Genomic DNA, 27,604 nt, shown 5'->3' on the forward strand with positions numbered 1-27,604 from the left:
CAACCTCAGTAATTCGGTATGTTTCATATAATCTTCTCGGTGGGATATGGGTGAATAGTCACTTAAAAGTACATTTTTGATTCACTCTGTGTGTAGAAGTTATATTGTCATCCCAGTTTTACTTCAGGGACTAACTTTAAGCTCTGATTCTGCCTATTTTAGTTCAAGTCATTCAGTAATTTATGAAGCCAATATATGCTTTTCTAAAGAATTTGCATGGGTAGCCTGGAAAGGTTCTTCAAATTGATGAAAAAAAACAAAAACAAACGGGTCATAAACTCTACCCTTTAGACCTGAGGTGACTAAGCCTGGTCTTGTAGAGCTAACATCCCGCATCTATTGGATACATTTATTCTCCAATACAGTGTATATCAATTGACTGAAATCCCTAAGCATGCCATTTAGCTCTGCAGAGGCCTGGTAACAAAGTGTTTATTTGAATTTGGTGGTTTAGAGAATTGATGCATCTAAAAATTGCAGAATAACAACTCTCTAGGACTGAACTTGGGCATCCCTGGTCCATACCTGCTTGTCACTGCAGTGCCTGTCTCCAGCAGAAACTGGGAAAGATTTCAAAATTCATTTTTTTTTTGGAACCAATGTGAATTGTTGCCCTCAGCTCTTCTTCTTTAGCTGGAGGGATTGTCAGGCTTTACAGCTGTTCTCTCTGCCCAAGTTGGCTGGCTGTTTTCTGTCATAGTCTATCATGCAGAGGTTCTGGGTTCTGCTCTCTACAGCAGAAGCATAGAGACAAAAACAGGGCTTAATTTAAGACTATACTGGATGTGAACAAAACAAAAAGTCACAATTAATGGAAATCAATTTCACAACCAAACTTTAACTGAGTTGATCCATCCATGTTAGTGTATTTTTTTGTGTCTGGACGTCATTTTTCGGCTCTCTCTCTTAAGACTTTATGCTGATTTAGTCCTAACCAGCTCAGAGAAGTCACTCTGTCATGATCTCATCAGGTAGAAAGGATGACTTGCATATGATCATTGCAGGTTATCATTCTCATTTGAATCAGAAAGCAGAATTTCAAAACAAAATCAAGACATTTTAGTGCTCTAAGGATTCCAAGCGAGATCGGTCAGAGTTTTAAACTAGCAGCAAAATATCATTAATTTGACATGTTATTTATTGACATAGACATAAATAAAAGGCTTAATAATAGCAACTTTGCAATCATAGTATCCAGACATTTTTTAACAGTCATGACCAGAGTGTGTATGCAAATGTGTGTAAAATGTCAGATTTCTGAAAAATTGGTGTTATACTTAAAAAGACACCATAAAATATGTCTTTTCCATGCAGCCTTACTGAAAAAAATGTATTGCCAATAAATGTTTATGGTATTTAGGACTTTTATTTTGATGATCACAATAAGAATACAAACACAGAAAAAAAAAACTAAAGTCCACCAAAATTTAAATATATATATATATAAAAGTTAAAGGAGATCTTTGATTAAACCTATTAATTTGTTAATTCTCACAGTATTTTTCATTTCTGTTTTCCACACTTTATGTCTGCAATAAAAACAAGTTTAACTGCAGAAAAAAACTGACAGGCTGATTTTATTATTCATCTGACATTATGGGGTGACTTCATGTGGAGTGCTCATTTTAATAGTAAGGACAGCAGATCATTTTCAGAGGAAATAATGAATAAATAAGGAATCTGGATAATAAATATTTAAGCTGCGTCATGATTGTGTGGATGGTGATGGCAAATGGTGGGAAAGCTTTGTGACGTTTTTTTGGTAAATAAGTTGATCCATTAAAATAGATTGAATAATATTTAATTGGTATGTTGATGAGACGAAAACTTGTTTGGTATATATTTTATGTATCAATAAATAAATTACACTTCTCCCCAGATGACCCACAGGATAAACCCATATTTATAGATTTATAATCTTAATACCACTTATTTGATCATAGTATGAACTCTGTTTATTATTCAGTTAAATATATTTTAAAGGTATTCTCAATTAACTTGTTTCCAGAGGTAGGCATTTTTTATAAACGGTTCTCTCTCTTTTTGTTCAAAGTACATTCAATCCCACTTGAAATCTTGTCCCACAGTCTCATAGAATTTGATGTTAAAAGGTCTATAAAACTCCTGGAGCTGCTCTATGACCTCCTGCTCAATCTGTACGTGAGTCCTGCCCTTGGATTTGCCGAGGCATCGAGGTTGGCTGCTGCTTTCGGGCTTCTTCAAACAGGGGAAACCTTTGGTTCGATTGAAGTAGAAGTGCTTGTCCGTGATTATCCGTTTCAGCCCTAGAAAGTCCTGGACACGGCCCATTTCCCCCGCTGGGTCCGTTATCAGCCGCTCACCGCTCACAAAATGCATCTGTGACAGTCGAAAATACTGCAGCCAGTTTTCCAGGTGAAGGATGTACATTCCAATCCGAATGGCGTTCCAAGACGTGTCCACAAGACCCAGGCTTCGGTTTTTGAAGGCTAGCTCTTCGAATGTGGGAATGTCAGGCTTCTTCGATAGAGTCTGGGTATAGTCAGAGATGGCTCTGGTGACAGGGTTTCGTACCACAACAATCAGCTTAGTATCATGAGACATGCTGGAGATGCGGTGAGGTGCCTCTCTGGTCACAAAATAGCTGGGAGTCTTCTCTAGCGTTATCTGGCTGTCGAGTGTGCGTGGCATCAGTCCCCTAGTGTGAGAAAAAAAAAAAAAACGTGAATAAGCTTTTTTTTTTTTTTTGCTCTTCTAGGAACACTTCAAAATGCTTTTCTTTTTATGGATATGTACGTCAGGGGAATGCTCCAACTGGAGCATAAAAACAGCACCTGAAACTTTATGCATATTAGAAAAGTTACAAAAAATAATAATAGGCTACAAAAGTAAAGTGACAGCTACTAATATCACAATGTACAGTTGGTATTAAAAGTCAAGAAAAAAAAATGAAGCCTTCTTGCTTTGACCAAATTGTACACTTACAAAATATGTGGTCAACAAAAATACATGACATCCTACTAAATATATTAAAACTGTGATAAAATGCATAAAGGTTTAGTATGCCAGAGCAAATTAATGTTGACTGTATGAAAGCTGTAAATTGTACGCTTGGTTTTATTTTATGACGCAGTAAACATGCTCTTAATAATTTTACTGCCTTTATGAAGTCATGCTAGGTCAGCAGTCCTTCATCATGACTTAGGGGAGTTTGTACAATCAACCTTCAACCGTGGTGGCCTGCGGCCTCAGAGAGTGAAATCGCTCAAACCCTAAGATTAGGAGCTTTAAGTTCTGTTTTTAAGAGCTGTTTCTTATCTGGGTTTTTTTTTTTTATTAATGTTGGCTTATTTCAAATGTATTTTATGTGGCTCTAATTGTAAAAAAAAATTAAGGGCATTTTGTAAAATAATCTTGTCTAGTAGAATGTGCAATTTATAAGTCAACCCTGTTTTGTTTTTTTTCATGAGTGATCAAAAACATTTTAATGTACTTCAAGCATTTGGAAAGCCAAAGTGCAGATTCATTAGTGAGGACAAAGCTTCTGCATTGCTTAACATGATGTAAGGCACATGTGTCAAACTCAAAGCCCGCGGGCCACATGTGGCCTGCCATGTCATTTTATGCGGCCCCCCTACCGTTTTATAGGTCCATAATTGACTTAAAATAGGTTTTGAGCACGAATTGACTACAAACTACATCTCCCATAATGCATTCCGATTACCAGCCAGCATTACGGCTTCTCGCCACTAGAGAGCAGCAGAGTCACCTCAAGCTGCTTATTGATTTTCCCTGCAAATAAAACTGAGACATCGACAAGCTAACATCAAAACGTCCAAAACAAGAAAAATCGATTTACAAGTAAGACTGTGAATGAAGATGTGTGTGAGTTGGTGTCAGGGCGGCAGGTCGCGCTAGACTTTTTTTGTTGTCTGTTATCTTGACCGACAACATAAAAAAATTGGTCCTGTACTATTTTTATCCGTGAAATTACAATCATATTAACATCGGCTATTTAGTCGCATTTTATGCGGTTTAGTTGATATTCACCGTGAATCCAGATCCCATCACAAATTAAACAGATAAATGTATCTACATTTTTCTCCGTAGTGGCAAAAACCACTGACTGAGGCCCCAATAACTTTTAATAAATTGAATTAAGCAACTTCACTTAAATTAGCATCACTTCACCCGCTGGGGTCTGAACAACTTCCTCCTGGTTCCCATCTGCAGAAAAATCTGCGCTAATTCATCAGTCAGCTGGATCTGTTTGATCCAAACAGATCAACTGAACTCTGTGAGTGTTTTACCCTGCGCGGTCCGGTGTGCCCTTTTACCAGGAATTTTTTTTTTTTTTGCGTGGTTTCGCTTCTCCGAAACAGTCAGATGTTACGTCTGCAGCTCCTCCAGAGCGCCGCTCTCCTGGGTAACGAGCACCAAGAAGGCTCCATTTGTTAAATCCGCTGGATGAGTTACTTCCAGCAGTTTCTTATTCTTCGCAGCGGCGGAGCCGCGTCCGCAGTGGTTGAGCAGCGGACTGCGCATGTTACAGTCTAATTAACTTCTGCGTCGTCATTTTTTTCCTCAAATGGATTAACACAACGTTGCATTCTCTTTAATTTTCTCTGGTCTGTAATGGAGACTTGAATTTAACGCCATTTCAACCAAAGGTTTGTAATGCGCTTCCTAACCAGACGCTCCAAAGCGTCCGGACCATAACTCTTCAACACGCTGTCAGCTCCCGTTCAGAAAGACGCATTTAGTTCAGAGACCATGAGATGATATTCAGAAAGGATTTTTTAAATTAATTGATTTCAGTTGCCTCTGAGACTAAATTTTTGCGTAAAGTCTATAATGTATATATATTACAGCCCTATCCCTACAGCTAGGAGTGCCCAAGTCTAGTTTTCCAGAGCTACCATCTGCAACTTTAGATGCGTTCCTTCTCTAACACACCTGGATCATTGACTCATTATAAGCCTCTACAGAACTGAGTTGCTGCTAATGAGGGAAGTCAACCTTTTGTCTGGGGTATATTTTAGCAGGGATGCATCTAAAAGTTGTAGTCTGAAGGACTGCAGCTGGGCACTCCTGATTTGTACCGTCAATGTGGCCTGTTGAGGGTGGCCAATATGCTGAAGTGGCCCTCGGTGAAATTGAGTTTGAAACCCCTCATGTAAGGTAACATTATTACCAGGACACTGCTGCAAAATTTGAAAATTGCATAAAATACTCGTCTGAGCTTTAGAGTGCAAGCAAAAGGGATTCAAAGAATCATTTTCAGAACTTTTTGACTCCGAGGAACTGCCTTAGATAAATGGATGACATGTCTTACTCTCGGCCCGGGTCTTGCGTCACCCTTAAATGAGCTAAACTAGACATCTGCACTACCAGTTCTGACCATCACAATTCTTTTATCAAATTTGTTCAACCTAGCATCAAGATTCTTTCTTTCTTTCAAGGTACTATCTATTTTCGTCTGGCACAGTCCTTCAATATTTGGCGGCTGTCACAACTGCATAATGTTCTGATTATTCCAACTCAAATCAAATGTATCCTCAGGGTTTTCTTCTGGGCATTCATAAGAGAGCAAACAGATGTTGCATAAACTTAGATTTTTATTGATTTTTTTCATGTCTTAGAGTTGAAACTACTCATCATTCAAGTTGGTAAATTCATATGCTTTGCTAAAGTATTTGCAACAAATTGAAAATTAATGCGAATAAAATGAAGATAATAACTTGTTTTACATTGTAAACCTATGAAATAAATCTAAACAAACAAAGCTATATGTGAGTCTCAGATTTGCTGCTGAGATAAAACACAAAAACATCCAAATTTTGGATGAATTTTCAGATACTCGACAGTGACAGGTCAGGTTGTATAATCAAAACATGCATCACAATTACCATCATCATACTGCACCAATAATGGGTCTGCAAGCTTCAGGCAAATGACTGCATTTGTCATGTCCATCAAGGAGAGGTTTCCGTCCTGCTGTAATACTTCATTTTGCTTTGGCACTTTGGTCAATAAAAGTTGATTAATAACCAAATGTGTCTGGCAGTTTGGAGACCAAATGCTTCATTTACCATTCAGAGACCAGCCATACATTCATGATTGTCTGTTTTCTCCAGACATAAATGTGACTCAGTTGCATCATCAGCCCAAAAACTCGGCAATTTAGGAGAAATAATCTCATGAGTTCTTTTGAAACTGGTCATTAGGTGAATGACATCAGAAGATGCGATGTCTAAATTTCTACAGTTACTGTTACAGAATGCAGAGCAGTTTCTTTATTTTAGGTACGTTACGACACAGTGCTGATGATAAATAGGACACCTTCTTTATTATTACCAGAGGAAGGGTTCGATTAAAACCTAACCTTTCTCAGAGCTTTCTCTCTCAAGGTAGGGGTAGCCATAGGTTACTGCTAAAGTCTTGGAAATATTGATCCATTTAGTTTTATTTATGATCCCCGAGTTGTTGGCTTGGGTGCCTCAGGGCCACCGGGGAACTATTAATCTTTTATGAGAACGACACCTTTCCGAGCAAACAGCTTTGCTACACACGCAGATGCAGCACACCAACACACACCGGAATAAAAAAATAAAAAAAAAGTTGCAGCTATATCCAAGATGCTTGATAATCTTCAGAGCCCTTATTTCCGCTGAAGGGAGGATCTTTGATTTCTGACTTGTCAGTTCCATGCATTTTTACTATCTTTAGGAAAAAAAAAGATCTGTATGTTCTGGTTCAAAACTGCAACTTGTCATATCAGAACTCTGAACTGACAACACTCACAGTGAAAGTTCGCAAATGTTGCTTTTCAAAATACTACTGCTGGCTGGATTTATGACGGTTACAACTCTAGTCTGTTGACTACATTTCCAAGCATGTCGCATCATTTGCATGAAGATGGTGAGACATTCAGTAAAAAAAGAAGATAATCAATCTGGAGAATAATTCACATTCAGGTTTGCTATTTTTGTTTGAATACAAACTACAAAGGTGAGCCTGTCCATCAGATAAAGTTGCAGCACCTACCTTGTCTGGAGTTATTGATTTTTACAGCTGTTCTGTTTGTTTACTCCCTGGGAGTCTTAGTGCCTGATAGATTAAATGACTGCTACACAGAAGATATAAAACACTGATGGAGCTGATAGAACAGACAAACACATCTCAAGGTGGAAAGCCAGTGAGAAATAATTAGATTTTTTTTTGTAATATAGAAAGCTGCTTGTTATTTTCTTAGTTACCAATGCTCTGTCTATAGTATTGTGATTAATGCAAGAGTTTAATTTAGAAAGTAGATAATATCGTCAAAGCGTTTGTCAAAGTCAGTCCCTGGTAAAAATGTATTTGCATTTGGTAATAAGATGAGATCTAGCAAAGCACTTTTTCAAAGGCGTTAATGTATGCATTACACATTTGGAATCAAAATGCATCTGGAGGCGTTCTGACTCATTTTGACAGGATGGTCTCAAGCTGAATCTGTCAAAGTTGGTCAATTTTCTTAAGAAAAGGCAAATTTTAATATGCACACATAATTGTTGCCGAGCAGTAGAAGGTCAATGATGTTTCCTCCCACCATCCAAAGTCATTCATAAAATGTTAACTGGCCATTTAAAACTGGCAAGTTACAACCAATGATAGGTATGACTGATGGACTGTTAAACAGCCACATCTGGAAACTCGTATCGTTTGAATAAATGTCCCCATCAACAACTGACAGCTTGTGAGCTTTCATAAATGAAAGACGTGAAAAGGAGCTCACAGCGGTTGATATACAGTGCTACTTATAAAATTTGTGTTGAACTTATGTAGTCTAAAGATTGAAAAACATTGATGGCCATTTGACAGCTTCTTGGTTTGCTAACGTGTTACTCTTGGCTAAAGTCCAGCAGGTTGTGGTGAAGTTCTGTGTGTGGAACTTTACCACAACTTGTTCAATGTGTGTTCATGGAAGAAATAGAGTGCCAAAAAAGCACCTTGTAGAGGTAGTATTACATCTTCATGCCAGCTAATGGCACAGCCAGAGCCCATCTGTTATCATTACATCACACCCTTGAGCTGCCTCAGCTGCCATGGTACTTCCAGAAAACACAATGACTCAGCCAGGGCGCATCGAATTGAAAATGGTCTTGTGACATCACACAGATTTCACCATTGGTAGCTAGGGCAGCTGCTACTACTAACGAAGACTACGGCAGATCCAGGCTTTAACGCCACATAAAGTATAGCATCTATTTATGATAAGGATACAGTTCCAGTACTTAGGAATAGGCATTTTAGTTAGATAACTTTGTTGCTTTTAAATTTATTGGGGAAGTTTATCGCTGAAGTTCTTTTTCACCTTGGTTTAATATGATGGTGTGAAAATTACTTTTCTTCCCACAATTATCACTGTTTCACATGCTCTGGCCAGCTTATGCCATGATGGTGTTCTGGAAAGGAAAAGTAGTTTACGATGAGGAAAACTCAGAGCGGCTTCAAGTTATTACTGATGTGCATGAATGTGAGTGGAAATGACTTTTCTTACAACTCTGAAACAAACAATGCTGTTTGTTTCATTCAAGGGGAACATCAAGTGAGTTCAGTTCAGTCTCAGTATTAACTGTGATGCAATAGATGGTGAACAAAAGATGTTCCCTGTAGCATCCTTGTGGATACCAAATTGTAATGCCTCTCCTCTTGGTTTTGTCTATATTGCCTTGAAAGTGTAAAAGTTAAAAGTGTAAGCTGAGGGCATACGTACCAACTGTGTAAACTGATAGACTAAACTGATCATTTTACTTACTTATTTACATTTTCTATGGGCAGGATATACAACCGAGACAACCAAAAACGGGCTTAATCATTAATAGTTCTGTGACTTCTAACTTTTCTCAGTCCATCATACATATAAGTTGCCACAAGATGTCATAAATTTGCAAGTTTGCTTTGGCATTTACATAAGATGCCAAACACCATGTCACTCATCAGGGGCAATGACATTATCAGTATGTCAACTGGTGAGTTACTTTGCAACAGGGTTGGAGGTACAGAGTACATGTGTGTGAATGAGAGGAGCACATGCGGAACGGTGATGCTACAAGGAGTAGAAGTAAAGAAGGTTCAGGACTTTAAGTGGCCCAGAGCAACGGAGAGTGTGGAAAAGAGGCGGAGAAGCGTGTGAATGGATGGAGAAATGTGTCAGGTGTGATGTGTAATGAAAGGGTGTCGGCAAGAATAAAAGGGAAGGTGAACAAGACGGTAGTGAGACCAACAATGTTGTTTGATTTAGAAACGGTGCAAATGAGGAAACGCTATGAGGCAGAACTAGAGGGTGCAGGGTTCAAGATGTTGAGATTCTCTCTGAGAGTGACAAGGATATGTAAGATCAGGAATGAGTGCATCAGAGGGACAGCAGATGTTTTGATTATTTGCAGATAAAGTCAGACTGAGATAGTTCAGACGGTTCCACTTGAGAGGCAGTGATTATATCAGATGCTGAGTTTGGAACCAACATGGCAGGAAGCCGAGAGGTCAACCAAAAAGGAGATTTAAAGATGTGTGGAAAGATTACATGAAGTTACTTAGAGTGAGGGTTTGTTGTGTTATTGGATGCCCGTAAACAAAGTCGGTTTGATATTGCAACCCATTTAAAGGCAAAAACAACGCTTTGTTTTTTATTCAGACAAATTATGACGACTGAATGAGAGAGCTAAGGGTAATCTAGCACAAAACTGGTGTTTACATATCTAAATATTTTGCATGTCCGGTAGTCAGAGTCTACTCGTTATTTGAATGGTTAAAAACAATTAAAATTCAAGTAGATCTAAAAATATGGATAAATAGTGAATTTTAATGCTCTATTTGCATTTTAATCTTTTAAGTTTGTCCATTTGTAAAGTTCAGAGCAAGGATATGAGATGCTTTAGATATGAGATTAAGCTATTGTCCCTTTAGTATTTTCTAAGTGAATCAATAACAAGAAATGAGGCGTCTTTTTTCTTTGTGTTTAGTAAAAGCAAAACTTATGGTCTACCCCTCATTAAAAAGATACTAAAAGCATTATGTCCACTAATATTCCACCTGCCAGTTGTATTTTAAAAGGATTAGTTATGTGTAACCACAGGAAAGGAGAAGATGGTGCAATCAAGTGATCAAAGAGGACCAGTCCTTATTTTCGTATTGAAATCAGGGATGCTTTCATGTCAGTGGGAGCAGTCTGGGGCGATGGGTTCCATGTTGTATTGCTGTAATGTTAATGAGGAACACTGAGGGGTGCCTTTAATATCTACAAAATCTTTTTTGATCTGGTATTTGTAGTGAAGCCTCGTGTTCATGTTCATTTGTCTAGTTTTAACTAAATTAGCATTCACAACTCACATATGGCTCTGTGTGACTGACTTTATTAGATGTTTAAGAACCAACAAAGTTTATCACTTGAAGTGGTGAACGTAGAAAGAGTAAATGAAACGACAAAAAAGATGCATGGCACGGCCCCATTTAATGTGTCTGCTGGTTATTGAGATAGCCAGAGTCAGTGGGAGAACATGCTACACCTGAGGCAGATTTCTAAATCAACCATCAGAAATGTACTTTTTGCTTCTTCTTTTTTTTTTTTCTTTCACTACGCCCTCAAGAAATTAATAACGCTGCACATGCTATCTGAAATGAAAAGATAAAACTGAGTTCCAAATGCTCCAAGTTTCTTGGCTCTTAGAAGATAATAATTATAAGCAATTAGAAAACCCACATAGGTGTACCCACAGACTTGCTCCAAGGGTTACTAAAGTTTATAGAAGTTGGAAACACTTGAAATGAAATGAGAAAACCTGTCTTCCTGCCCTGACAAATGGGAGAACCCGCTCGCACTCACGTGTCCAGACACACATCTTGATTAACAGACATTTCAGAGAAGTGCCTCGATTGATTACAGCCGTCTCACTCAGAATCAACAGCAAATTTCTTTGGGGTAATTTACAATCTTCTTCACGATTCTTGGCCAAACTTTAAGTCAGAATGCATTACAGGCCCGGCCCTGACATTTTAATCCCTCTGGGAAAATGAACTCAAGTGTGAAAGATCTGCTCGATACTGTAAATGAAACCTTCTACTAGGGAACATGGTTGAAAGCTAATTTGTGCAGGATCCTTTACCACTGCAATTGATGTCGTAACTGCAGTTCCCCGCCCCCTGCTTTTTTCCAACCTAAGCAAAGAACAGCTAATGGAAAGTAACAACTGAATCTGTGTAATACCAATGACACCACAGGCAGCCACTACAAACAGTCCGCTGAAAGACGAACTCTAAAAGATAGAAAAATGCTGCACTTTTGATCATTCTTATTACACGAGGACAGTGCTGTATTAGTGTTTATGCTGAAACTTTTTATTTCTTTGTGTGTTTTATGCATCTTACACTACTGGAATTTTTCCCTTTTACAGTAAGTTGAGAAATTAATTTATCATTTTTAATGTGAATATCTTTGGTGAGTGAAGATTGACAAAATGATTGTTACTGCTTGACACAAAAACACATTTTTTAAAATGTGTAAAATAAATGCTTTCCTGCAGCTTTTTTGTCTTATTTTTGTTGCCTCTTAGTATCTCTCATAATGAAATATTTTCCCTGGAGGCCTTGGTTTTCAGGTTATAATCAAGTTTCTACAAGAAGAGAATACTCTGCTTTCTCTCCTGATGACTGCACATCACTTACTCTGGTAAAGTCAAGCTATGAAAAAGCTAAATCTGCCTAATCTTGACATGTAATATATTAATTAACTATGTACCTAAAGCAAATGTACCGGTATTTATTATTTCTCTTTTTCCAGACCAATAATATCTGTGAATTGTCAGGTTTTCTCTTCAGCCCTTGAAAAAAGAAAGCATTTACACTTTAATTCGATTTAAATAGAAATACCAAGAACCAATGTTCACTTGTATAGGCTTTGTTCATTTCTACTTCGATTAATAAGAAAATATAAGTGCAACATTAAATCTAGAACTATTAACATGAGGAAAGAGACTGCTTATTCTGTTCCAGACAGGTGCATCCAGCTGAAAATCCTCTTCCTCTTAAGAACAGTGCAGTCTCATCAGTGATGCACACACTCTGAACATATAAAGGTCAACTTTGACTCATCTCTTTGTGTGCAATCAATGAACTTGAATTTATTGCAGCAATACCAAAATGATTTGATCTTAAAACATAGTTTTACATGGTGTCAGTTAAAGAAAAGTTCCCTCTGCTGCTTTCAGCATAACTTGTACATGTTCTGGTGACCATCTAGAGCCAAAACAATCAGAACTGGTCATCTAGAAAACAGCAACCTATTCAGATGCTTTTCGTTGAACATCATGCATAAAAACATATACATGCTTAAATGACAACTCCGAATTTTCTTTCAAAACCCACTTATGCTTCACTTACACTTTTTTTCTTTATCTGTTTCTCTTCCCTCTCTGTTCTGGACTTTACATAAGCTCCCATAATTAGACTCCCTTTTACTTTCAAACTTCCATCTTCAATCATGCTTGCATTTTGCTCCTATAAATTCACATTTTATGACTAAACTTTATTGAGTGCAAATGTTATGCAAACATTGATCACCAGATGTACCCTGGTTGGTTAATCACAAAGATTTCTATGGTCAGTGGGCTTTTACTTAATGCCACTTGCCTCTCATGGGAAAAAAGCTTAATGTTTGCCATTAAAAAGGTTTGATAATGAACTTTACCCATTAAACAATAGTCATTACATTCCATGGTTGTCTGCTCTCTGGGGTAATTTAGCAACAAAACATCAGCACAATAACTTTTAAAGACAAATTCCCCTGGGTTCATATTACCAAAGTGCACAATAATATAAAGAGAACTAATGGTATCGGTTTGCACTTTATTTGGAATGCAGTTATAAGAAGTAATGAACATATGTACCAAATCTTAGCATCCGATGAGTAAGGATTTAGGTAAGTGGAATTTAAAAACCACGTTTTTAAAACAAGCACAACAGTTTTTTTTTTGTTTGTTTCATTTTAAATTGCAAGCTATTAAAGTAAAAATGTCTTTCCTGATAACTGCTTTGTGTTATTCATATGGTCACACAGATTTGACAATAAGTAAATGTTTGATTTCTATATGATTTTCAGTCTTAACCAAGTTCAAACTATTAATCATGACGTCTCATGAAGAGGCACTTTCAAACAAAGATGGACAACCTGCTGTCCAAACCTACTGACAGTATCCATAACACAGATTCACAGAGCAGAGAAAATGTTCTTGAGCTGGATGACTCTCGTGATGTCTCTGGCACCGTACTTCCTAAAAATGGCATCGCCCTCTCTGCTGATATGACAGCATAAATCTTCACTGCTGAGGCCGCTCCATTATTAAACTATCACTCACTTTGATTACAGATGTGATATCTGATCATTAATCACAAGTAACAGAAACCTGCCACCTCCAAAAGTCTATTAGGAGTTAACAGTCCAGCAGTCCAGGTGATTACAGCAATCCTGCGCCCATTTCAGCTCAGCGAGGAACAGAGGTGAATGGCAATTTAGCATCACGGGAGCCACACGTCTATTTCTCTGATTTAATTGGAGAGAAATTGGCTAAAAATAAAAGGCTGGATGAGCCTGATGTTTCAAGGGACTTTCTTTTTGTCATCAGAAAGCTTCTTGGTCAAATACGTAAATCAAAAGTTTGACGACGCAGTGATGGAGAGGCACAAAAGTAAAAAAAAAAAAAAAAAGAAAAATCTACGTTGAACGAGATCCTATTTAACTGCTGTCATTTCAACTTAGGACTTTTCTCAAATAAGAATTACTCATGGTTTGTCCTGCAAGGGGAAATGACTGACACTTGCTCTCCTTGAGCAATAACACGTTCAATTGAACTGAGCTCTGAACTGTCACATTAACATGTGGCAAGGCAAAAATATCCACAGACACTGAAATAGAGAAGCCTTTGAAATCCAAACATTTACAAATGAGTATCAGTGCTCCTTCTGAGACTTTTCTTTGTTATCTTTTTAATAATACTGAACACATAAGATCATGGCCAAAGCAAGAATATTCTGCTGGGCGAAAATACCATGAATTTTTCAACGTTTTTTTTTTTTTTTTTTTTTAGAATTTTGTGGCGACTAACACTAGACTGAAAACACAGTTTAATTTTTTTTTCTTCTCATTATTCTAATGGTGTCGGTCAGTGATAGTCATGACAACTTACCTTGTAAAACCCTCTCCTCTTTAGTTTTTGTATTTTGTGTGCAGCTTTACTGCAGCATCTTAGCCGATACAAATGGAAAGATAAACACAGAAAAGCCTTCAGCGACTCTTTTAGGTTTTATAGTAAAGCCTCCAGCAATGTGACAGTCAAGGATATTTATATGGAGGGAGCAGACAAATTGCATATCTTCAGAACATTTCACTCTCGGATGATGGAAAAGTACAAAAGAGAGCAGAAAGTTGAGGCAGAGGAGGAACAACTCAGACAGGATTTGATCCTTGGTCAATAGGCATACGCTGAGTCTGACAAGAGGGGAAGGTTAACAAGCTGAAGATCTCCAAAAGGGAACTAAGAATGGCAAAGTACTAAATATATCCGCAGAGACATTGTCTGTAAAGGTGTGTTCTTTTATATTTCTGTGACCAAACAGAAACGGCTTGAAATTAACCCGAAGCTGATAAACATTCATTAATGTACACCATCAATACATAACACAAGAATCATTTAATTTACATTTAAGCAGGGAAGTAATAAGTGGCACATGCTTGTGAAAGTGTTGAAATGGTGAAAAAAAATGTCGGGTTATGTTTAATCAGGAAAGAAAACATTGCATTTACTAAGACTTAACGGGGTAAAACCTGTTCAGTAGTTTTTGCAGAATGAAGACGTGCCTTTATTTAGATGCATTTATTTCTGTATGGATGTCAAAGCATTCATGCAAAAATATAAAGACAAATTTCCCCAAGTCAGAACATATTCTACTCTTATTTCTTTTTATATGTATATAATTTCAATATTTTGCTCCAGGAAATCATTTTCAGGGTGTGTATAAATGAAGAATAAGCCAGTTTCGTAGAAGCAACTCTGCATTTAGTCATCCAGAACTAGTGAAGGCACGTTTTCTGAAATTAAACTCAAGCTACAGAATAGGGGAGAAAAGTTGACTGACTTTAGGTTACTTTGAACATTATTGTCGATACAGAGATCCCGATCTGAGGATTTCAGAAAAAGCTAAAACTATTTTCAATCACAACATTCTCTCAAGTTTACAGAAGACGGTCAGACAAAAATAACAACAAAGCAAGCACTAATGGGGATGAAAGTCACTTGTTGATGTCCATGGGAAACAGATTAAATTCACAGCATTTTTTTAGAGCCACATTACCCCATTTGCTCTCCCAAATGTGCACACATCAGCTTGGGGAAAATTAGGGTTAAGTGCCTTGCCCAGGGCATGTCAACATGTGGTAGAAGGAAGCTGAAATCGGGCCAAACACTATTCGATTTCAAAGCAACTGCTCTGCCCAAAATGCCATTGGTGCCCCAGAATTGACAGACTCAAGATAATAGAAAAGCCACAAATAACGTCTCGTTATTTGGAGAATCACTGAGACCAAAACCATGAAGCAGACGGGGTAAGTCAAAAACAAATAGATAAGGTGCAGCTCCAGAACCCAAGACTGAGGTGAGAGTTTGCACAGGCTCACCAAAATTGGACAATACCAATTTTAGAAAAACTGCACTTGGTCCCACAAGTCTCAATTTAAGTTGCAACATTCAGAATTTGATGCAAAAACATGGACGTTTTTCACAATGATTTCTGGCATGGTTTTGACCCCTAGTGGGGGATGAAAGGGTGGAGCTTAGGTTGATGTTACTTTTTTCTGTATTCACTGACTTTATAATAAAAGTTGTTTACAATGAAATGCACATCAGTATGTGGAGATTAGTGATATATATTACCAAAAGAAAGAATAATTCACTTCATTACTTTCTGCTACTAAAATAATATATTGATTATCAACATTATCTATAACATTCATTTACATTCTGATACACTGACAGATATGAGAACAGTTTTGTGTCTTGTTTAAAATCAGATGTAAGCTGAAGTGGAAAACAACAATGTAGCATAAATACCTACAGAATGTATCAGACGTTTTTAGTTAAATCATTGTGCAGAAAAATTATTCCTTTTTCTCATTCTGCTGTTTAGTGTCAAACAAGCTTATATTAGCTGGTTAATTGAATTGGTTTATCTGCCCAGACAGCGAATCCGCAGTATGTTGCTCAACAGACGTATTACCTTAAATATCAGTAATAGCCCATGCTCCTTTAATTTTAATCCACAACTTCCCAGCTAGTCCAATTTCCTTCTTCTGAACAAGAGAAATGCGCATGAATGTCAGGAAATGTGCTGAAACATTTAAAGGGGAAGCAGGAAAGGCAATGTTGGCTTTCAGAGCCTGGAGAAAACTCTGGTCATGTAGACATAAATGTAATCTAAAAATCACAAAAAATGACTTTATAATACAGGAATCTTAAGATGGTATGTTTTTGAAACCACAACTTTTTGAAATACTAGCTTCATATGCAGAAATGCATTATGAAATTACAGTGCATGAAATAAATGCAGTGGTTCAGTGTTAATGGATTCACCTTCAGGATTTTTCTGTGGACTGTAACTACTCCAATTATTTGCAGAAAATCTACAACATTTTTTCTATAGAGCACAACTAAAATATTCAGGGAAAACAATTTCGCTAGAAAAGCAGAAATACATGTAGCAGCAATACTTTTTGGCAAACTATTAGCTGGCGTTTGCAAAGCAGCCAATGCAGGAGCATCATTCATTTCCCTTGCTGTACCAATGAAAAGGAAAATAAAGAAGACTAGATGTTAGCTTCTCGTGTAGCACTAAGATGGTTTCTACTGTTCATTTGGTGTTTATACTATTAAAATAATCAATATATGCATGTACTTTCCCAAGTCCACACAAATACTGGGGGTCCTCTGTGCAGCTTTACTAGAAAATTTCTGGGAGCAAAATTCCCACACATCTTAATGTTAATGTGGCATGCTAGCATTGCTAGATTTTGCTTCTATTTTATTTAAGTATTGTGATATAACACAGCTGCTTTTCAGTGCGCAATTTTGTCCTTAGCACTTAGCTCAGTTCAGTTATTAATACATTATCTTGGGATATAAAGCTCCTGCATCACTCATAAAGATATAGGCTCAAACTGGCTACTTTAACTGGGGCTACTGTACAAGGGTGCAGGCATTAAATAATGAGCAGCAGGTCCCAGTCTTGAATCTTTGGAAAAATGCCTTATGTGTTGTTTTGTAATTAATGGTAACAAGTGGATGTCGAAGACCGGAATGGAGTGAAGACAGCACATTAATAATGCAGAGTTATGTCTCACCATCGCTCACGCTATAATGTGCAGTTTTCTACGTTAACTGAGAACCAATCGGCTTTCTATCCTCATCAACCTTCTGATGGTACTGTTCCAGAGCACCCTGCCTCCCCGAGCCAATTAATGTGGACGTTTGGAATATTTGCAGCTGCATCCTCTCATACAATTTCGACACTTCTCTAAGAAGTAACTGCAAGTGCTATAGACTTCTGTAAAATCAATAGAGCTGAGATGCCCTTTTAAGTCCTGATGGTGTATGGCAATGTGTTTTTGTTTGATCTTTATGATTCTGCAAGGGAATGGAAAAAGCAGAGGGGAAAAGAGTAAGGAAATTGGTGGCAGAGGAATGTCTTTTTCATCAGATCCTTTATCGTTGTGTGAATACCCGCACACAAAATAAATGAGGCCATGCGTGTGTTCTCTTCAGGAGCCACAGTAATGAACACTGCACCATTTTTCTTCTGAGCCTAAATGGTCTGTCACATGCTTAATGTAACAAGACAGACTGTGCAGAACAACTGGACAGTACACTGAAACTCTGGGTGAGTTAATTTGGTGTTCCAGCTTGTAGATTTCTGCCTGACTCCAAAGGACACATATGTTGATGTATACTGAAAATCATAACGGACTCACTTTGAGTTGGAAAGGTTAACTGATTACGGTGATGGTTACTTGGTATTTGGAAGTTGGTGGCAGGATTGTGTGAAAAAAGCAAAATGTGAATAATTTCTCCAGGATTTTGTAAAATACTCCATTCAAAATTATTGATTTGATCAAAGACATCAACGAGGCAACATGAAATTAATTAGTCGTCGTCTCTTGGAACAGAGTAGATGGTGAATACCATCAAATATGTCTGAGGAAAAGATTTGCTAAACAAAAGAAATGGGTGTAGAAAGTCACAATTTAATGTTTTTCTGAGCAGAAAAGAAAAACTAACCAGACTGAAATATTAAAAAATAAAGATTTTTACTTTTATGTTACAGGTTAAAGGTGCAAAACACAAGTGTAAGGACAGCTGCTAGGAGTATTTTTTTTTTCAATATTTCAGAATTCTGTGGAACCAGTGCTACTAAAAATACTCTCCAGGCCAAGCTGCCTCTGAAACACTATATTTTAAGGGAGACATGACTACAGACACAGTTTTTACGACGGATTCTTGTTGTAACCTTGAGAGTGGAACATCATTCTAGAGGGAACCTAAACCGGCTGCGGCTGCAGTGGTTAACATCATGTTAAAAGAAGGTTACAGAGTAAAAACAATTGCATATTTTTTTAAAAATAAGGATTTTCACAAGACCTAGTGTCCACATAGTATAGTAAATGAAAATAACAACTCTTAGGTAAATATGTTATAGCTGCAATTTCCCAAATTATAATTGTGCGAAAGTGCTTGTTATGGATTTTGCCATATTAAGTGTTGGCTTTTGTGGGAGCTCAGGTAATGTGACCAACATATTACCCAGCAAACACAAGTATTAATGTGCATGGTTACATTCAACTGTCTTAAAAAAACAATCTAAAAAAAATAACAGTTGTGTTTTTTGTTCTGAAAACAAATATATATATATATTTTTTTAAATATTGGTGCTTTGTTCGTCTTCTCCTCTGTTATCACCAATAGTTAACTTACCAACAATAAAAAATATCTAACTCTTTGATTTTCTGGGTTGCAACCAGAGTTGCACCGAGAAGTAGTTAGTATCATGAGATGAGCTGATGTGCAGTTCCACCCGGTGTTTGCTAATTGCTGCTGGCTAGTTTGAAGGAGCTGAGTGGGGGGAGGGAGCTCTGTGAGGTGGAAGCTCAGAAACTCAGAAACTGCAGCTCAGAGACGGAGCTGTGTCTCGAAGGTGGCGCTTGGTCCAATCCTGAAACAATCAAGGTAACGCTTGAGGTATGTTTGTGATGAGGGACTAAAAACAAACTCAAAAAGTTGATTTTGCATAATATTACCCCTTTAAACTACGACGATTTTACATGTTATCCATAAATTTATGCATGTTTTATAAGGTAGGCAAAAATTCACTCAACAAATGCTCATAGATGTATAATTTGTCAAATACACTGCAACCACTCAGTCTGCCATTAACACGTCAGTAAACTGAATTTTACAACAGGGTGTCATTTGTGGAGCAGCATCAAAGATAGTACTGTGCTTTTGTAGGTCCAGTAGTTGGTTTAATATCATTAACTCAGATGAATATATTGAGCTTCATTGAAAGTTATTCGAAGGAGCAACATGGACATTGTTCAGGTGGGAAACAGGAGACAAATCTGTCAAAGGTTGGTCAAAGAGAAGTTTTAGTCATCTAAGCATTCTCTTGTGAAGGTTTAGATGAGTAACACCTGTCAATATAGCTTCTTAACTTAACACTGCTTAAAAAGAGTAAGTGGTCCACTATAATAAGAAAAGCCAAACATTAGCTCAAAGGAAATAAAAGAAGCATATATTGAGCAGGGAATTCTTTTAGAGAGACAAACTATTCAGTCTTATACTTGACAGTCTGGTTTGTGTATGTACACAAACCGTAAGCAACTCGTCAGGTTTACAATTCCCTGCATCAGACTTCTGTCACATAAGTGGCCGATAATCAAAACTGAATTGAAAGAATAGTTTGCTAACAGTTGAAATGGTAGGAAAGCTGACAACTTAGACTGCAAATATACAGATTGTGTTCATACAAGAGACAGCCTGGTTAACGAAACCAGTCTCTTTAAAGGATGGTTTTTGCAAAAAAGCATTTTGTACTGCTGATCTGACAGTAAAAGTTTAAACAGTTTGTGTCCTGGATGTGTGGGGTCTGCAGTCATGTTAGCTGCTCTTTTCCTGACCCTGTATAAGTCCTGGGTGGAGGAAAGGTCGACCACGATGGTCCTATCTGCAGACATAATTGTTTGTTGCAGCTTAGACCTGTTGTCTTTTGTGGACGAGTAGCAGCAGAAAAAAATACATATGACTACCTAGAATATTCAGCAATTGATCTATGCATCCATTGCCTATTCATCCTGATGGGTTGAAGGGGAGGACAGGCTGGTGCCACCAGTGGTCACTCTGGATTGGGTGCTAAGCCCAATCCAGGTTTTAGTAACGTGTGCTTCTATCTTATTTGTGCTCTCTGTTCTTGAATAGTTCCCACTATTATAATCATTTCAGATGAACACATTGTTTTGTAGAGGTACAACACAATGTGGGAGCTGTAGAGGTTCAACTAGGGACAGCTAAAGTACCTGATTATCAACAGGCCTGCTTGTTTGCAGCCATCAGTAATATGCTTTTTTCTGCTCTGGCCAGTATTAAAATGAGCTGGATGAGTCTGTGTTCATTGAAATGCCACCCACAAAACTAGATTGCAGCAATTTCTGCCTTGTGTTTAGTTAATTGTCCGGATACAAGTTAAGATTCATGTCAGAAATGCCAAAAAATTCTTAGCAACAAGAACATGACAGAATACAACTTTATTTTGGACTGTGGGTTATTTATTTGATTATGTTAAGGGTAAAATCTATTCATATTAGCATATAAATACTTTGGTGTCTGTACAAAATATGCATGTGTGTGTGTCATTCTGACACAACACAACCTCTCTGAATTCTAGAGTCTAAGCCGACATTTTTTCTTCTTACTAGAAACCTTCTTATTTTCCTCGGTGGTGTATATGTGTTCTGGATGAACTAATTAATTTAAAACATGTGCTGTCTTCAGGTTCAAGAGCTGGTGTGTCTCAGGATTTCAGAATATCATGGAAGTGTAACCGAATTATTTCTGTAATTTGATTGCTGCAATATTAAATAGATTCATCACACAATGAAGTAATACCTGCCAACTGTTTAGTACTAGAAATGTTGATAATTATGGCCTACAGCTAATATTTTTGAAAAACTATGTTTTTCCAAAAGTATTTCCAACTACAGAAGAACAATAAACAGTATTTTATGATACAGAAATGTCTATTCACTTGAGAATGTGTCTGGAGCTTCACAGTAAATCCACTCAATACTTGGTCAGGGATGTTTTAGCATAAGTTACTGAATCAATATCACATAGCATAAGAACAAGCAGATTGTGACCAAGATGTTGAAGAAGCTATAGGCTCTTCAGCTGGTCTAGATTTTTGGATCTGATGTCTCTCAACCATCTTTAGTCAGCTGTGACTCTGGATTAAAGTTAACTGCACCACACTAACTTAACCTTCAGGACATAAAGCTCTGCTGGCTTAACACAGCAATATTGAACTTTACCATGTGTATGTGTGACTCAGGAACTTTGTGTCTGCTGTGAGTTTCATGGCTTTTGGAGTGGAGAACGATTTAAAAACGTTAGAACTGGCTTTAAGTTTGCTTTGCAGATGGAGCATTTGGAATGCATGAAGGACTAAAGACAAAGAAAAAAACAGAATATGTGCAGAAAGACTAAATTGTTCACATTTCATTTTCGAATTTTTGCTCACCTGTACCAATCCAGCCCCCTGTCGTAGTTTCTGTCAAAAAAGTGCGGTTCTGTTCCGAGTGCGCGCACATCTGGATGTATCCGGATGAACTCCAGCACCGCCCTGGTTCCCCCTTTCTTTACGCCCACTATTAACGCATTGGGCAGCTTCTTGTTCCCATATTTTTGCGCAACACTCATATTTTTCAAATTCGCGTCTGTCCCGTGAGCACCAGGCGAACCTTGCGCTTTGCTCTGGTCCCGGGGATCACTGGATCCTCGCTGAAAACCCGACCTGACATTCAGCGAAGCACAATTGTCCAGCTTCCCAAGAAGTTTCTTCCCTCCTGCGTTTTTGCTCGGCGGGCAGCGTTTCCCGTCGTAAGTCTGGTTTGTCATGACTGCGCCGCGATAAAAAATAATATTGTAGCATAAGTACGCACAGGATAGAGACAAAGTAAATATGAAGGCGAATCTAGCGCTGACTCTGTTCGCAGATGTGAGGAGCCTTTGCGCCATGTCTCCATGGGTTCAAAGTGCTGCATGATTCTCCATTGGAGTTTTCCTCTCCGGTCGGTCTGCGGTGAGAGCCCGGTGAGAAGTGTACAGATTCCAAAGTGAGACAGAGCAGCGCATGTGGACAGGGGTGGTTTTCTCCCTGGCACCAGCTGCGCTTATGTCCTGCGGACTGATGAAGTGATTGAAAACTTGGATCCGCAGAGGAAATGGGGTCAGTCCTCATCGAAAGTAGCTCCCTTCGACAAACTTGAGCGGAACCATCTGTCTTGAAACGCATAGCCTACAAGAGAAGATTTTTTTTTTTATGTTCATCATAATCCTCCTAGTCATCTTTTTTGAGTGCGGGGAAAAAAAGAAAAAGAAAAAAAAAAGGAAAAGATCGACTGCGTCTCAGTGCGCCCGAAACTCTCACCAGCGCAATCTTTCTGCTCGCCTCCGGGGAGGATTTCAGTGCTCATCCCTCCTCTTTCTCTCATTCTGAAGTTGCGAAGTTAGACACTTCCACCACCTGGTATAAATATTTAATCAACATTCTGACGTCACAATATCATAAATCTTTTGGCGTTCTCTCTCTCTCTCTTTTTTTAAGAAACATGCAGATTTTCCTGGAAATATCTGGGTGTAGAGATTTTCCCATTGGGGCAAGAGTATATGTGAATAAAAGTTTAATAAACAAACGAGTTTAAAACACATCTGTGACATCCAGCTATAAAAACGGTATGTGATGTTTGCACTTTCCTGTGGCACAGCTGATAAACGTGGTAAAACTAACATTTTTTAATTCAACTTTGAGATGTAAATGTTACCAATTTGTTTACAATTTTGTTTTAATTGAATTTCCGATTTTTTTTTACTACTATTATTAACTTTCTATTCTTTTCTACAGACCGTTAATTAGTAAAAACACCAACTTACCTGTGTCTACCAAAAAAAAAAAAAAAAAAAAAGAAAAACCTGCAGACTAATATGTCATCTTATTTCTGCTGTGTGTTTGCTTTTCACTTGAAACAGAATGATTCATCAAGGTTCGGAGGTATCCTCATGTTGATAAAAAAACGTTTGACACACATGGGTATTACTAGCCTTAGAAAGTCAAGATCACATGCGAGGTGGATGCAGACTGGAATGCAAAGTTTTTAGCTCCTTTACTCCCATGGTGGGGATTTAGCTTTGAGAGAATATTAACTTCATTGACAGCACAGTGCCTTCTCTGCATTTTATTGGCAACTCTGGTTAACATATATAAAAATAATATAAACCAAAATAAAACCTTTAAAAAAATTGCTTTAGCTCTGTAACCTCGGTTAGTTTTTAAAAAAGAGAAGAGCTGATGCGTATGGGATTCTTTAAACCCATTTTTATCAAAAGAAAATTTTTTGGCAATGACGATAGATGGTGTGTGATGGCATGCATAATGGATAAAGTGAAATGCTTGCTAGATGTTTGTATTGCAAGAAAAGCTGCTAATTCTTTTCTTTTCTTTTTCTTTTTTTTAAGTTGCGGTATTCTGTGATAGTTTATACTGCAGGAAGTTTTTATGAAACATGACAGTTTCAGGGCAGCAAACCGACTTTCAAGCTTTGCTTTTTGTTCTCATTCCAGCAAAAGAAACCATATTCTATATTTAAAAATCATCCCATATATACATCTAGTAGCGTTAAATAGATGCTACATAAGAAAAGCATTCAGCTAACTTTAAAAGTAGGCATCCTATTGTGCTGGACACTGACTGCTGTGTCCTAATTAGCATCACATCGCTATGCTGTCATTTGAGTGTGGCACTTCTGCCAGCTGGACTTCAGCCTAAAACTCATGTTTCCTGTAGGGAAATTTTTCTTGGGTGATTCACACACGCTTTGAATTTTAAAGTTCTTATAAACTACAAAGAATAAGTAACCCTGCTAAGCAGTATGCATTGTCATATTTCTCTTTCACATCACTAATACAGCAAATAATATCAGTATTTTTCACTTCTCCTTTACTTTATTACTGCTAAAAGAGAGTGGAATCACATTTGCACTGTGATTTAGGAACCCAAAACCAGTCAAATATTCCAGCCACTGTGTATTTTTATTTTTTTTTAAACTGACATTATGAGGGTATATGTTATAGGTGTTATTTTAGGTCCGGTTTTGCAGATAAACTTGGAGAAATAAACAAATCTGAAGTGAGAGATGACGAGGCTCCAAATTCAAGGCAGACAGTTGAGTGTGTCAGTTATGATTTACACTCAAAGATGGCTACTTCTTTCTTATCAGTTTGATGGAAAGTCTGCCATGACAAAACAAAACAAAAAAAAAAAACAGGTTAACTGAAAGACGATCAAATTTTGTGTGAAAAATAGACTGCCTTGACTATAATTCAACACAAACTTACCAAAAAAAAGGTGGATTAAAGAAAAAGAAAAAAAAAAGGAAACTGTAAAGAAAATGTTTTTGACTGGTGAAATTGTAAAAGTGTTTTACATAAGAACAGAGAGGAAAAGGAAATGTTAGTAAATTTAACTGCAACCAAGTCAAAGGCCAGATGCATATTGGTAACCTACTTTACACATTAAAACCATATTTAATATATACATTGGATCACTCTCTGTTTTGGAACATCCTGTCATGTTGGTTTCAATCATTTGCTGTTGATTTGAGGTGAAACTGAAGAATTTGAACGCAATCTTTTCACTCTGTGAAGCTAAAAAGCACTAATAGTAGAAATGACCTGACAACACGAACCCACTGACACATGTTTGACGTGGTTCACTGTTCTTTGTTTTGTTTTTTTTATAATTGTTTTTACTGCGGCCAAAAAGCTTAACTGTTGCCTCATGTGATCACTTACAGATCTGAAATGAGATTTACGGTGTCTATTTTCAAGAAGAGGCCTTATTTTTCAAATACATTTTTCTGTCTCTGAAGGTGATACACTGGGTCAAATAGTCGAAACTAAAACACAGCTGGGTCCTCCAATAGCACAGTGATCTAAAACGTGCGATAATGCTGATCTTGGAACGGATAAAGTAGTCCGGACTTCATTTGGATTGAAAATCCATAGACTATGCTAAGAAGGCAGGCCAGGGCCAGAAAACCATCCAGTGTAATTAACTGTACTGATTCTGCCAAGAAAGTCTGTCAAAACTACTGCAAGAATTATGTCCAGAAGTGTGTTGATGCTTACAAAATGAGTGTGGTTAAGCTACAGTTTCCTAAGAAAAAATCAGCCAAACAATAGTCAGGGTGTACGCACAAATTAGATCCAAATCTCACAATGGTCACTGATATAATTTGTCGTTTACTAATATTACTGTAGATCATTAAATCCACTCACACATAACACAAAAAAATGTAACTCTCTGGGTAACCCATAATTATATTGTTAAAGTGTCTTCAGCCACAGCATTTCATGTTAATGCACAGCAACAGGATAGATTACAGCATGCATTTATTTTAAGGACGCTATACAGTATCTGTTTTTGCAATGAAATTGTAAAGAGCACAAAACATATTTCCTTTACTAGTTACACTGATGCTACCAGTTGGTCCAACATATTTTATTCTCTTCCTTCCGTTGTCTTCTCCTCCCTCCTGTGTGTATTAGCAGCCGATCTGCACAGAAAAGACAAGATGAACAAAAGCCATGCAGTGAGTAAAGGCCGTTGAACAGCAGGTTACTGCTCTCCTTGTCAACCACAGTGTCAGATAATTGTTGCTGACATTTTGCCTTTGTTTTTCTTTTTTCCTTTTTTTTTTATCCAAACTTGTCTAATGCATCTTTTCCTTTCATTTTTTTTTTTTTTACAAAAACACAACACACAAGTTCAGAAATGCCATGGTCTTTGCTGTCTGGTGCGATATTCAATATTTGACAAAAATCAGCTAATTAGAGCACAGTTGGTTTTGACAGTGCTCAGCGGTTTCCCTAAACATAAAGTCTGCTCCCATTGCACGAGGGGAAAAGTCGAGATTCATAAAATTGCTTTTCAGTAGGTAAATAAAAGACTCCTAAATATTAAGAAAAATGATAAAACTCAAAGTAGATATAACTTCCGAGAACAAACGAAAAAATAATTTGAACTATTTTATAACATTTTGTGACAGAATCATTTAAAGGTGAAAAAAAATAAAAATACTTAATAGAAATGTTCATTTTGAAGTGCCACTACACCAGAAATACATTGTAAGTTACTCATTTAAAGCCAATCTATTTTTATGTTGCAGCCCTTATGATGGACAGCTGCCTTCAGAGGCGAACATCGGCGTTGTAAAAAATGGAGCCATCTATTTTCTTCAGGCGCTTCGCAACACAGCTGCTTATTGATTTAGACAAACGACGGGGCAGATGGATTTTTCTGAGTTTTATTTGGATCTCAGTGTCACAGACAAAGAGTCTCTTCGGTCAATGATTGATCACTGTGTAGAGAGGGGCTTCAACCCGTTTCTGCGGTCCGAACCCAACGCATTTTATTGATGGGTGAAGTGGATTTCAATGTCCTCTCAGTGCCTCTCAGATTTGTGTTCTTTGATTGCATCACAGCATCTTCGTTCCAGTTGGCCAACACTTCAAGGAAAACACACAAACATTGATAAGCTCACAAATCCTGAATCAAGCTGAAATGAGAAACCTCCCTCTTCTATAGGGCAGCATATCACAGACCACTCAAGCTGAGGAAGACCGAAAAAAAAAAAAAAAAAAAAAAAACATTGATAATGACATTGGACTTTGTAAATCTGCGCGCAAACAAACAAGTTGCTTCCACTATTACTTTGATGTGAGCCATTTTATAATGAATAAATAAAAACCATGTTTAAATTAATATTTACAACCCACTGCTAAGCAAAAGCCATCAATTGCTTAAAACACGAGTTGGTACTTTGAAGCACACTTGTTGTGGATGTTCCAATATTTCATTTCCTCTTGTCTAATTTACGACCCTGGGAGTTAATTAACAGCCACAAATATTGATTGAAATGTCTTGTAGCGTTTTATGTCCAACAAAAGATGAGGACGTTTAATTTGGCAAAGATTTCACAGACGTGAGCGTGAGCACATGAAGAGAGAAGTTCCCTCTCCAAATCATGCCGTCAAACAAATTAGCATGTTAAGCAAGGAAAAATCTGAAGGAATTGCATGTCTCTGAAATATTACACTATGTGTGGGTAAGAAGTTTCTGTTTGTGCATCATAAGGGCAAAAAAGTGGATATACTGTAGAGCAGGATATCCTCATTCAGTCAGTGTAAATTATTAACTCTAAAATATTATTAAA

At 37.5% G+C, this 27,604-nt stretch overlaps 1 protein-coding gene across 1 annotated transcript; it reads right to left on the reverse strand.

Annotated features, from left to right (window-relative positions):
* Positions 1-1,346: 1,346 nt before the first annotated feature.
* On the reverse strand, positions 1,347-24,132 carry hs3st2 (heparan sulfate (glucosamine) 3-O-sulfotransferase 2). Its single transcript, XM_014989333.2, has 2 exons — positions 21,853-24,132; positions 1,347-2,677 (listed from the first exon to the last, which is right to left on the reverse strand). Exons 1-2 carry the CDS (start codon positions 22,347-22,349, stop codon positions 2,059-2,061), a joined length of 1,116 nt encoding a protein of 371 aa, XP_014844819.2. The 5' UTR covers positions 22,350-24,132; the 3' UTR covers positions 1,347-2,058.
* Positions 24,133-27,604: the final 3,472 nt, after the last annotated feature.

Source organism: Poecilia mexicana, unplaced genomic scaffold (assembly GCF_051168715.1).
Source record: "Poecilia mexicana isolate PSO_F unplaced genomic scaffold, ASM5116871v1 scaffold_8, whole genome shotgun sequence".
Lineage (NCBI taxonomy): Eukaryota > Metazoa > Chordata > Actinopteri > Cyprinodontiformes > Poeciliidae > Poecilia > Poecilia mexicana.